The sequence below is a fragment of the Mustela erminea genome, chromosome 2 (assembly GCF_009829155.1).
Source record: "Mustela erminea isolate mMusErm1 chromosome 2, mMusErm1.Pri, whole genome shotgun sequence".
In the NCBI taxonomy this organism is placed as follows: domain Eukaryota; kingdom Metazoa; phylum Chordata; class Mammalia; order Carnivora; family Mustelidae; genus Mustela; species Mustela erminea.
Window position 1 is genome coordinate 39216285 of NC_045615.1, and position 13619 is coordinate 39229903.

Sequence of the window (13619 nt, forward strand, 5' to 3'; positions counted from 1 at the left end):
TGTATTATTGTTGATGTGTTTCTTTGATTTTGTTATTAATTGGTTTATATAGTTGGCTGCTCCCACGTTGGGGGCATAGATATTTAAAATTGTTAAATCTTCTTGTTGGACAGACCCTTTGAGTATTATATAGTGTCCTTCCTCATCTCTTATTATAGTCTTTGGCTTAAAATCTAATTGATCTGATATAAGGATTGCCACTCCTGCTTTCTTCTGATGTCCATTAGCATGGTAAATTCTTTTCCACCCCCTCACTTTAAATCTGGAGGGGTCTTTGGGCTTAAAATGAGTTTCCTGGAGGCAACATATAGATGGGTTTTGTTTTTTTTATCCATTCTGATACCCTGTGTCTTTTGAAAGGGGCATTTAGCCCATTAACATTCAGGGTAACTATTGAGAGATATGAATTTAGTGCCATTGTATTGCCTGTAAGGTGACTGTTACTGTATATGGTCTCTGTTCCTTTCTGATCTACCACTTGTAGGCTCTCTCTTTGCTTAGAGGACCCTTTCAATATTTCCTGTAGAGCTGGTTTGGTGTTTGCAAATTCTTTCAGTTTTTGTTTGTCCTGGAAGCTTTTCATCTCTCCTTCTATTTTCAATGATAGCCTAGCTGGATATAGTATTCTTGGCTGCATGTTTTTCTCGTTTAGTGCTCTGAAAATATCATGCCAGCTCTTTCTGGCCTGCCAGGTCTCTGTGGATAAGTCAGCTGCCAATCTAATATTTTTACCATTGTATGTTACAGACTTCTTGTCCCGGGCTGCTTTCAGAATTTTCTCTTTGTCACTGAGACTTGTAAATTTTACTATTAGGTGACGGGGTGTGGGCCTATTCTTATTGATTTTGAGGGGCATTCTCTGAACCTCCTGAATTTTGATGCTCGTTCCCTTTGCCATATTGGGGAAATTCTCCCCAACAATTCTCTCCAGTATACCTTCTGCTCCCCTCTCTCTTTCTTCTTCTTCTGGAATCCCAATTATTCTAATGTTGTTTCGTCTTATGGTGTCACTTATCTCTCGAATTCTCCCCTCGTGGTCCAGTAGCTGTTTGTCCCTCTTTTGCTCAGCTTCTTTATTCTCTATCATTTGGTCTTCTATATCACTAATTCTTTCTTCTGCCTCATTCATCCTAGCAGTGAGAGCCTCCATTTTTTATTGCACCTCATTAATAGCTTTTTTGATTTCAACTTGGTTAGATTTTAGTTCTTTTATTTCTCCAGAAAGGGCTTTTATATCTCTCGAGAGGGTTTCTCTAATATCTTCCATGCCTTTTTCGAGCCCGGCTAGAACCTTGAGAATTGTCATTCTGAACTCTAGATCTGACATATTACCAATGTTTTTATTGATTAGGTCCCTAGCCTTTGGTACTGCCTCTTGTTCTTTTTTTTGTGTTGAATTTTTCCATCTTGTCATTTTGTCCAGATAAGAGTATATTAATGAGCAAGTAAAATACTAAAAGGGTGGCAACAACCCCAGGAAAATATGCTTTAACCAAATTAGAAGAGATCCCAAATCGTGAGGGGGGGACAAAGGGGATAAAAAGAGGTTCAAAAAGGAAGAAAGAAAAAAAAAAAAGAAAAAAGAAAAAAAAAGAAAAGAAAAGAATTAAAAAAAAATAAGAAAAATATAAAAAAGAAAAAATATATATATTAGATAAACTAGTTAAAAAACGTTAAAAAAGAAAAAGGTAAAAGTTAAAAAAAAATTAACCAGAAGGCGAGAAAAAAAACAAAAAATGAAAAAGAAAAAAATTAAATTAACTGCAAGACTAAAAAAAATCACAGGGAAAAAGCCATGAGTCCGTGCTTTGCTTTCTCCTCCTCTGGAATTCTGCTGCTCTCCTTGGTATTGAAACCGCACTCCTTGGTAGGTGAACTTGGTCTCGGCTGGATTTCTTGTTGATCTTCTGGGGGAGGGGCCTGGTGTAGTGATTCTCAAGTGTCTTTGCCCCAGGTGGAATTGCACCGCCCTTATCAGGGGCCGGGGTGAGTAATCCGGGGGGGGGGGGGGGGGGGGGGGGGGTTTGCTTTCAGGAGCTCCTGTTCCCTGAGCGCTTTCCGTAGAGTTCCGGAGGACAGGAATACAAATGCGGCCTCCTGGTCTCTGGCCTGGAGGATCCGAGAGCCCAAGGCCCCACTCCTCAGTGTGCCCTCAGAGAACAGCGCCCAGTTACTCCCGTCTGCCTGACCTCCGGCCGCGCTCCGAGCTCACCGAGCCTGCGACCAGTTCAAGGTAACACCGAGCTGTGAGCTTACTGTCGGCTCTGTCTCTGTAGCCGGCTTTCCCGTTCCAATACCCGCAAGCTCTGCGACACTCAGACACCCCCGATCCTTCTGTGACCCTGCGGGACCTGAGGCCACGCTGACCCCGCGTGGGCTTCGTCCCGGTTTAGCCGCTGGAGCGATGTCCCTCAGCGGAACAGACTTTTAAAAGTCCTGATTTTGTGTGCCGTTGCTCCGCTGCTTGCCGGGAGCCGGCCCCTCCCCCAGTGGATAGCTATATTTAATCCATGAAATAGCCTACTGCTCCAGAATTTATCAGAATCTAAAGGCATTGTCTATTATTCTTAAATCTATGATCAAGTGATAAGGCAATGTCCAATTCTGTAAGCACTCCCCACTAGGCTGGACAGATACTAAACTATGGGTATAGTGAGAAACAGTCAGAAGGTATATATTTTGGCAAGATCTCCACATTCAAAGGTAGCCATCAAAGCAGAAATGTACCATTAAACTCCATGGAAAGTGTTCTGGAAATTTGATACAGTGTGGATTCCTGTTTCTTAATTAGTATTTAACCTAAGGGTTTTTTTATTTTTATTTTTTTCCAAAAAGTATGCTGTGTACAGTTCCTTTTTTTCTGTGAAAGAAAATGAGTGAACACCAATTCTATCAAACCTTCACACCCACAGAAAAGTATCTTTCTCCTGATACTTCAGAGAGGATGGGGGAGAGAATTTCCCTGGACAGTTTCAATCTTACCTGCAAAGTGCTAATGTGAACAGGAGTGCCTGTACCATTGACAGTATTCTTTTTAGCAGCATTTCCACCTTTTCCATCTGCTTGCTCAGCCTTAGCAATTCTGGCTTTTTCTGCTTCAACTCTTTTGGGGTTATTCAACATCACCTGGACGACAGCATACTCCACCAGGGAAGCAAACCCAAAGAGAAGACAAGCAATGAGCCATACATCAAGAGCTTTCACGTAGGATACTTTGGGAAGTTCGGCAGCAAGGGTTGTACACTCAGAGGCCAAGCTGAGTACCGAGAAGATACCTACAGAAATAGAAATGGGAGTTAAAGTTGTTTTTTACCCCTGTGAAACGTTCTGCAAACATTACTTTTGGAAAATATCCCTCTCCAGTAAGTTGCAATGCTCCTCAGGTCTCTTTCAAGCTCAAAGAGTAGAAAAAACAATAATAACATACTTTTTATCTTATGATTTGTGAATGTAGTTGGATATTTTTATAAATATTTAATATTTAAAAGTAAACAGAAATTTAAACCAACGTGTAAAAACACAATTTAGACCGGGTTTAAATACTGTAGATGTCTAAAAACTATTTTATAGTATCTCAAAGAAAGCCACAAAGCTCTCTAATTAGTTATTTAATTTTTCCACTTTATTTTAGACAGTTATAGAACTGAATTTTACCCTATGAAGAACTAAACCTGAGCAAGAATAGAACATACAAAACAATTTTCTGATAAGGTTCACAATTAAAAAACAAAATCTAATAGAAAAGATAAAGATAGAGTATTCCTGATTATTTCAGGGAAACAAATGATTTCAGCTTTTCAAGGAAAGACTAATATTCTGCTATGTAATATTAACCACTTATGGAAAGCTAACTGGTTATATTTCAATTTCAGTCAAATAATTTTAAGATCCTAAAGGAAAATTGCATTAATTTATATCTCTCCTTTTCTTTCCACTTGCCATATTCCCAGCCTTTCCCTTTAGTCTTTCTTTCCCTTCCTTCATATTTTCAGAAGAAGGGATGGGCAAATATGACCCACTGGCACTAACTACCAATAATACACTGGATCAGAAAAAATCTCATATGATGTTAAGGGAGACTCACTTTCAGCCATGTAGGAAATAGGTTTGCCTTGACTCTGTGAGTCCATTTCACTTATGGGCAAATTACACATTTTAATTCTTAGATTTGACCACCCCTGAGAGTTAATGATATGTTATCCTAATAAAGATGTACTTGGCTCTCTTTTCTCTTGCTTTGAAAATATGGTAAGTACTATATTAGTATTAATAATCAGTTAAAACATTGAAAAATATATTCGATCAGTTGAATTCTGAGGCTCTTGAAAGTTACAGAGTTTGTTGGTTTGTTTTTTTGTAAGTATGCAAGAGTTTAAATAGTCTCTATTAGAAAGAAAGGTTTCTAGTGGATGGAAACAATATTACTTAGAATATAAAGACTTGATAAACATCCTATATGCTATTAAACTAATTATCCTTAGTCCTGAGGAAAACTAAGAACTAATTAATAGGACTATATTTTAAAAGTTAATATAGGTCCTAATGTTACCAACCTGAAGTAGAAAATAACATACAAATCCAAGGTCCTATCACTTATTTCTTGAAACTACAGTGAGTTATGCCTATGGGCATTAATTTGGCAAATGATATTTCCAAGTCAATTTTTCTATTCTTAATCAAATGTTATCTGTCAACCTATCAATCAAAAATAAGCTTTACTTAATTCCTTGAGATAGAATATATTGACACACTATTCTCCATGTTTCCATAGCATTTCATGTTCATCAATAACAGAGAATATATCAAACTTAGTAGTATACCTGAATATTTTTTGATATATTAGAAACTCCATGAGAAAGTGGAGAATAATGTCAGATTATAGTGGGTCTTAAAAGCCCTATAATGAATTTACCATATTTGGTAGAAAATATTAAGAAACTGTAAGCTGAGGGAAGAGAAATGACATTATCAAAAGAATGTCAGAAACATTACTCTGGTAAGGATATACAAAACAGACTAAGAAAGGAAAAAAACAGCAGTTTTAGAAAGAAAGCATGAGAAAAGAAGAATAGGACTAATATCAAAAGGATTTTGAAGAGAACATTTTAAAAGACTTGGCTATTGATTGAAGGAAGAAGGAAAAGATTGAGAAAATTATCTGAAAAACAGAATAACTAGAAAAGTACCCATGAAAGATGGGAAGAAGAGACTTAGAAGAGATAATGACTTTGGTAATGAAAATACTGAGTTAGGTTAGATAAAGGCCAAGAAACTGATGACCATGACAGAGCACAAAGCACGTGAGAGTTTTGTAAAAGGAAAGAAAGATCAGCCAATACGAAGATGGAGGTCATGCTGAAAATGCAGAAAGCTTTGTGAGGAAAAGATGCTGGAATTTCAGAGAAAGGAAACCAAAGAAAGAGAGAAGGGACTGTCTTTTAAAAGGAATGGTATGACATTAATAGATGTGGGGTGGGGGGAGAAAGGAGGTATTTATAATTCCAGGTATTAAGTTAGAAACCATGATAGTCAATTCTATTAGAATTTTTATCATTTCAAAGGCAAAAGAATAGAAATGGAGATGAGCTCTGGAGGAGGAGAATGTGAATATCATTGCATGCCTTCTCTTTAGGAAATCATATTAAAACAGGAAATATCTTGTTTTTGTAATCCTAAAATAGCAAATCATGGGGCACCTGGCTGGCTCAGTCAGCAAAGTGGCCAACTCTTGATTTCAGCTCAGGTCATGATCTTGCGGTGTGAAACTGAGCCCTGCCTCAGGCTCTGCCCTCAGCACAGAGTCTGCTTCAGATTTCTCTCTCTCTCTCTCTCCCTCCATCCCAACCGCCACTCATATATTCTCTCTCTCTCTCTCTCTCAACAAATAAATAAAATCTTTTTTAAAAAGAAAATCTGAGCAAATAATATTCCTTTAGACAAACATTGTGACATTATCTTAATACATTCTTCAAATAAAATTACTTCATTATTAAGTAATGCATAGTGAATTTTTATCTGCATTTTAATAAATCATAAGCCAATCAAAGGAAATTCCACTGCTGGGTATCTACTCAAAGCAAATGAAATCTCTAATTTGAAAAGATATATGTATCCTTAAGTTTACTGCAGGATTATTTACAATAGCAAGATATGAAAGCAACCAAGTGCCCAATGATAGATGAATGGATAAAGAAAATGTGGAGATGTGGGGTGTGTGTGTGTGTGTGTGTGTGTGTGTACAGTGTAATATTATTCAGCCATAAAAAAATGAGATCTTGCCATTTGCGGCAATAAGGATGGAGCCAGAGAGTAGAATCAAATGCTAATGTAATAACAAATGCCATGAACCGGTCAAGAAGTAACTTCAAGTGTTCACATATCTGTCTAAACTCCAAATAATTTTTATACCATTAAGTGATAAACTATTTATCAAATTCATAGATGTGGAATTGTGATTGATAAAATGAAAATTCATTTAGAAGTACTACTGAATTATATTGGGATGTTATCATTTCAGAATGCCTTAATCAAAGGATACTGAAGGAAAACCATTATTAATATCATGTCCAAACTAAAATCCAAAAAGACTTTTTGACATTTCTGAAAGAGGTCCTGCTCCAGATGAAAAGAGTATAAGAACGAAATGTATGTATGTGTGGTCTGCTAGAGGTCTGAGTTGTAACCTAAATTATCAAATCTTTTTGACTGGAAGTTATTTGTTAAAAAAATTCCTTTTTAGCAGCAGTTCAAGTGTTTTATGTACCAGAGAAAGGGAATGTTCTGTATAATTTATAACAGTTAGTTCTATAGTTGTTTGCATAGTTATTCCCCTACTTAAAGAAGTAACTAAGGACAAAAGTCTTCACCTAAAATTCATAGAGGGAGCTTTCATGTTTGTTAACAATGTTAAAGGTAAATCAAAACAAGATTGGGAGAATATCCAGTGTCTTTTCATGTGTTTACTGGCCCTCTGTAAATCTCTTGGAAAAACATTTATTCAAGTCTTCTGCCCATTTTTTAACTGGACTTTTATTTTGTTTTGTTTTGTTTTGTTTGCTATTGAGTTGTATAAGTCTTTGTATATTTTGGATATTAGCATATCATATCATATGATAACATATCATATCATATGATAACATATCAGATATATGATTTGCAATTATTTTCTCCAATTCAGTAGGTTGTTTTTTCATTTTAATTGATGGTTTCCTTTGCTGTGCAGAAGCTTTTTAGTTTGATACAGTCCCATTTGTTTATTTATGCTCTTGATGTCAGACTCAAAAAATCATCACCAAGCCCTATGTCAGGGAGCTTATCCTAATAAGCTGTTTTCTGTTAAAAGATTATGGTTTCAGGTCTAATACTTAGTCTTTAATCCATTTGGCATTAATTTTTGCACATGTATAAGACAGTGGTCCAGTTTGCTGGTGACTGTCCAATTTTCCCGGAACTACTGAGGAGACTGTCCTTCCCCAGCTGTATATTTTTGGCTCTGCCATCGTAAATTAATTGACTCTATATGCATGGGTTTTTTCTAGGCTCTCTATTTTGTTTAATTAATCTGTGTGTCTATTTTTCATGTCAATACCATATTGTTTTAACTGCTATAGCTTTGTAGTATAGTTTGAAATCAGGGAGTGTGGATACTTTCAGTTTTGCTTTTCTTTGTCAAGACTGGTCTGGCTATTCAGGATTTTTTTGTAACTACATACAATTTTTAGGATTATTCTATTTCTGAGAAAAATGCTATTGGAATTTTGATAAAGATTCCACTGAATTTGTATACTGCTTGGAGTAATATAGACATTTTAACAATATTAATCTTCTAATCCATGGGTATGGAATATCTTTCCATTTTTTTGCACTGTCTTCAATTTATTTAATAACATGTAGTTTTCAGTATATAGCTCATTTATATCCTTTGTTAAATTTATTCCTAAATATTTTATACTTTTTAATGCAATTGCAAATAGGATTTTCTAAATCTCTTTTATAGTTCATAATTAGCATAAAGAAACACAACAGATTTTTATGTGTTGAATTTGTACCTTGCAACTATACTGAATTCATTTATTAATTCTAGCCATTTTTTGATGCAGTGTTCAGGGTTTTCTGTATATAATATGTCATCTGCAAATAGTGACAGTTTAATTCTTCCTTTCCAATTTAGATGTTTTTTATTTCTTTATCTTGCCTAATTGCTCTGTCTAGGACTTCCAATACTATGTTAAATAAAAATAGCAAGAGTGGATAACCTTGTCTTATTCCTGATCTTAGATAAAAAGCTTTCAGCTTTACATTGTTGAGTATAATATGTTGACTGTGGTCTTGTTACATATAGATTTTATTATGTTGAGGTACAGTCTCTCTATATCTACTTTCTTGAGAGTATATTTTTAAATCATAAAAGAATGTTAAATGTATCAAATGCTTTTTCTGTATCTACAGATCATAGGGGTTTTATCATTCATTTTGTTAATGTGGTGTATCACACTGACCAATGTACAGATGTTGAATCATTCTTGCATCTCTGGAAAGAATTTCACTTGATCATGGTGTATGATCATTTTAATGTACTCTTAAATCATATTTTGTTGAGAATTTTTGCATGTGTATTCACCACGAATATTGGCCTGTAATCTTTTTAGTGTGTGGCATTTTTGTCTGTTTTTGGTACCAAAGTAATGCTGACCTTGTTAAATGTTTGGAAGAATTCTTCTGTTTTCTATTTTTTGGAAGAGTTTGAGAAAAAATGTTAAATGTTTGAAAAAACTCGCCAGTGATGCTGTCCAGTCTAGGACTTTTGCTTTTGGGGAGGTTTATGATTATTGATTCAATCTCCTTGCTGGTAATCCATCTGTTTGAATTTGCTATTTTATTATGATTGGGATTGGTAGGTTGTATGTTTATCCATTTCCTCTAGGCTATCTGTTTATTGGTGTATAATTGTTCCTAATAGTCTCTTGTGACCCTTCATTTTTGTTGATAACAGTTGTAACATCTCTTTTTTCCTGATTTTAGTGATCTGAGCATTTTCTCTTTCTTTCTATGTGAATCTAGCTAAATTTGTTTGTTTTCAAAGAGACAGCTTTTAGTTTCATTGATCTTTTTTCTTGTCCTTTTCATCTCCATTTATTTCTACTATCATCTTTATTTCCTTCCATCTACTTACTTCTGACTTAATTTGTTCTTCTTCTTTATAGTTCCTACAGGCATACAGTTGGGTTGTTTATATGTAATTTCTCTTGTTTCTTGAAGTAAACATTTATCACTATGAACTTCCCTCTTAAAACTACATTTGTTACATCTATAAATTTTGGTATGTTACCTTTCATTTTCATTTGTCTCAAGGTATTTTTAATTTCTCTTTTGATTTTTTGACCCATTGGTTGTTCAGTTGCATGCTGTCTAATATCCAGAAATGTGTCAATTTTGAAGTTTTCTTTGTGTAATTAATTTCTAATTTCAGGGACACCTGGGGTGCTCAGTTGCTTAAACTTCCAACACTTGGTTTGGGCTCAGGTCATGACCACAGCCATGAGACTGAGCCCTGTGTCAGGCTCTGTGCTCAGTAGAGAATATGCTTGAGATTCTCTCTCCCCGTCTCCCTCTGCCCCTTCCCTCCACTCACATGCACATGCACTCTCTCTTTCAAATAAAGAAATCTTTGTAATTTCTGGTGTAATACCATTGTGGTTTGAAAAACTGCTTGATGTGACTTCGATCCTCTTAAATTTATTAAAGCTTGTTTTTCAGCCTAACATATGATCTATCTTGGAAAATGCTCTATGTACACTTGAGAATATGTATTCTGTTGCTCTGAGATGCAATATTCTGTATCTGTTAAGTCCATATGTTCTAACATGCTGCTTAAGGCTGATGTTTATTGATCTTCTGTCTGGATGGTCTATCCATTGGTATAAATGGGGCATTAGAGTCTCCTTCTATTATGTATTGCTGTCTATTTCTCCCTTTAAGTCTGTGAATATTTGCTTTATATATTTATGTGCTCCTATGCTGGGTGCATAAATATTTACAAATATTATGTTCTCTTGTTGGATTGGCCTCTTTGTCATTATGTAATGCCCTTCTTTGTCTCATTATAGTCTCCTTTTTTTTAAAAAAGAATTTATTTATTGGAGAGATAGTGAGAGAGAGCATGAGTGGGATGAGAGGCAGAGGGAGAAGCAGACTCCCCACTGAACAGGGGACCTGATGCAGTGCTTGATCCTAGGACTCTGGGATCATGACCTGAGCCAAAGGTGGACACTTAACCGACTGAGCCACCCAGGTGCCCCTACAGTCTGTATTTAAAAATCTATTTTGTTAGGGCACCTGGGTGTCTCAGTGGGTTAAAGCCTCTGCCTTCAGCTCAGGTCATGATCCCAGGGTCCTGTGGATCGAGCCCCACATCGGGCTCTCTGCTCAGTGGGGATCCTGCTTCCTCCTCTCTCTCTGCCTGCCTCTCTGCCTCCTTGTGATCTCTGTATGTGAAATAAATAAATAAAATCTTTAAAAAAAATCTATTTTGTTAATGTAAGTATAGCTACTCCAGTTTTGTTTCCATTTGAATGGAATATCTTTTTATTAAAGTACCATGATACATTAAATCATACATTAAAGTAATAAGATTTCCTTTTTAGATAAAATCACAAATATGTAATGGTTTAATAACAGAGCTTCCAAATACATGAAGCATAATTTTTATAGTGTAAGATATTTAATAACTCTCTCACCAATAGCTATAAAAATAACTAGACAAAAGACATAAAAGACTTCAATAGTACTATCAATCAACTTGACTCCATTGATATTTACAGAACACTACACCCAATGATGACAAATATACTTTGCAAGTGAACATGGTATAGTTACCAGGAGACATATACTGGTCTGGGCCATAAAAAACAGTTCTGATAAACAAATGTTTGAAATCATATTCTGACAAAATCAGAAAGCATTAAAATAAAATTAAAATCATGTTCCAGTACTTACTAAAACTCTAAATATTTGGAAATCAAACAAAATCCATAAGCCAAGAAGAAATCACAAAAAAAAAAACAGAAAATATTTTTAACGGAAAGAAGATGAAAAAATATATATCAAATTTTGTGAATAGTAGCTGAAGTAGTGCTTATAGGGATATTAATAACTTTAAATGCTCATACTAGGGAAAAAAATCTAAAAATGATCTGAGTTCCCACTTTCAGCATCAAAAATATCCAATTAAATGCAAACTAATTAAAAAAAATTTAATAAAGAGCTAAAAATCAACAAAAAGGAAAATAGAAGAGATAAATGAAATGAAATTTGAGATTTTGAAAATGTCAAGAGGGGCGCCTGAGTGGCTCAGTGGGTTGAGGCCTCTGCCTTCGGCTCAGGACAAGATCCCAGGGTCCTGGGATCAAGCCCCACATCGTGCTCTCTGCTCAGCGGGGAGCCTGCTTCCTCCTCTCTCTCTGCCTGCCTCTCTGTCTACTTGTGATCTCTGAGTGTCAAATAAATAAAATCTTTAAAAAAAAAAAAAGAAAAAGAAAATGTCAAGAAATGGGCAAGCCTTTAGCTAGAATGATTAAGAATAAAGAGAATTTACAATTTAACAATATCAGGAACAAAATCTGGAATACCACTACAGCCAGACATTAAAGGGATAAAGAAATATTATCAACATATTTTTGTGCTAATAATTTTTGCAACTCATGTAACATCAAGAAATCCATCAATATAATTCACCAAAATAAATATGAAAACCCATCTAAATACTTAAAAATATGCATAAAACGTATTTGGCAAAATTCAATCAAATTTAAACTCAATCCAAATTCACTCAAATTTTATCATACATGTTAAAAAAAAAACAACTCTGAGCCAACTAGAGAGAAAATGGAATCTATGCAACCCAATTAAGACAGCTACAAAAAATCTACAGCTACTACCACACCCAATAATGAGTGGCTCAGTTATTTCTACCCAGAAACAGGAATATCCCCTGTATCAACAATTCTATTCAACATTACACTACAGAACTACAATAAGGTGAGAAAATTAAATGTTAGGGAGTATGTGAAGTAACTGGTAAATGTTAGGGAGTATGTGAAGCAAATGGTACCATCTTTTTGATAAACTCTATAGTAGTATTTCATAAAAGTAAAACATATTTTGATATCATCTCACACCTGTCAGAATGGCTAAAATCAAAAACACAAGAAACAACAAGTGAGGTTGTGGTGAGGATGTGGAAAAAAAGAGCTCTTGTATACTGTTGGTGGGAATGCAAACTGGTGCAACCACTGTGGAAAACAGTAAGGAGGTTCCTCAAAAAATTAAAAATAGAACTACCCAGAATTACATCCAGTAATTACAGTACCAGGTATTTACCATAAAAATACAGAAACACTATTCCAAAGGGATATATGTTCCTCATGTTTATTACAGCATTATTTGCGATAACCAAATTATGGAAGCAGCCCAAATATCCATCCATAGATGAATAAAGAAAATGTGGTATGTATGTGTTTGCATATACCACATATATACCCATACATACACACATGTAAACATACCATGAAATATTATTCAGACATAAAAATTATGAAATTGTCATTTACAACAACATGGATTGAGCTAGAAATTCTAATGTTAAGCAAAATAAGTCAGAGAAGGACAAATGCTATACATATATATATATATACTATTCACATGTGGAATTTAAGAAATTTAAGAAAAAAAACAAAATTAAAAAAAACACAGAGAGAGACAAATTAAAAAACAGACTCTTAACTATAGAGAACAAAGTGATGGTTACTAGAGGCGACAAGGATTGGGGATGGGTAAAAGAGGGTGAAGGAGATTAAGAGTACACTTATGATGAGCACTGAGTAATGTATATAAGGGCTGAATCACTACATTGTACACCTGAAACTAAAACATGGAATATTTACTATCAGGCCTTTTACAGGAGTTTGCTGATCCCTGGAACAAATCCACTTTGTCCTAGTAAAGTCCAGTCTGTCCACCAGATCTCATTCCCTCTCACTTCTCAAGGATTCTGCTCCTACACTTCTTCCAGCTCTCATTTTTTCCTTTGTTAATGCTTGTTTTCCACCAAAAATAAACATAATATGATTTTGTCCACCTTAAAAACAAAACCCCAAAACCTGTCAACTCCTATTCCCACCCCAGCTATTTCCCTATTCTCTTTTTCTTTTCACAGTTAACAATCTCCAATGGGTTGTTTATACTGGATGCCAATAGTTCCTCCCCTCCTATTCTCACTTGAAGTCACTCCAACCAAGCTTTCCTCTTGTAACTCTACGGAAACTGTCCTTATCATGGACACTAGTGACTTCCTCAGGCTGCTGAATCCAATGACAATATTTAGCCCCAAACTTACTTGGTTTACAAGCAGCTTAACTGATCACTCCCTTCACCTAGAAATGCTTTCTCCATTTGGCTCCCAGGAAGCTACATCATGTTGGTTGTCACTCATCTTCTCAGTCTCAGGGGTTGAGTTCTGAGACGTCTTCTCTACCCATAATCCAGTCTCCCTTTAAAGATCATCTATATGCTGATAAATCTGAAGTTCTTACCACCAGCCTTAATCTTTCCTAGAAACCCCA

At 35.3% G+C, this 13619-nt stretch overlaps 1 protein-coding gene across 2 annotated transcripts in view; it reads right to left on the reverse strand.

Annotated features, from left to right (window-relative positions):
- Window positions 1–13619, reverse strand: part of GLRB (glycine receptor beta) — a 100761-nt gene that overhangs the window by 18067 nt on the left and 69075 nt on the right. For both annotated transcript variants that reach the window (XM_032332695.1, XM_032332694.1), the window contains one exon: window positions 2983–3275. In XM_032332695.1, the coding sequence (XP_032188586.1) occupies window positions 2983–3275 (293 nt within the window). The remainder of the gene's footprint in view (window positions 1–2982; window positions 3276–13619) is intronic.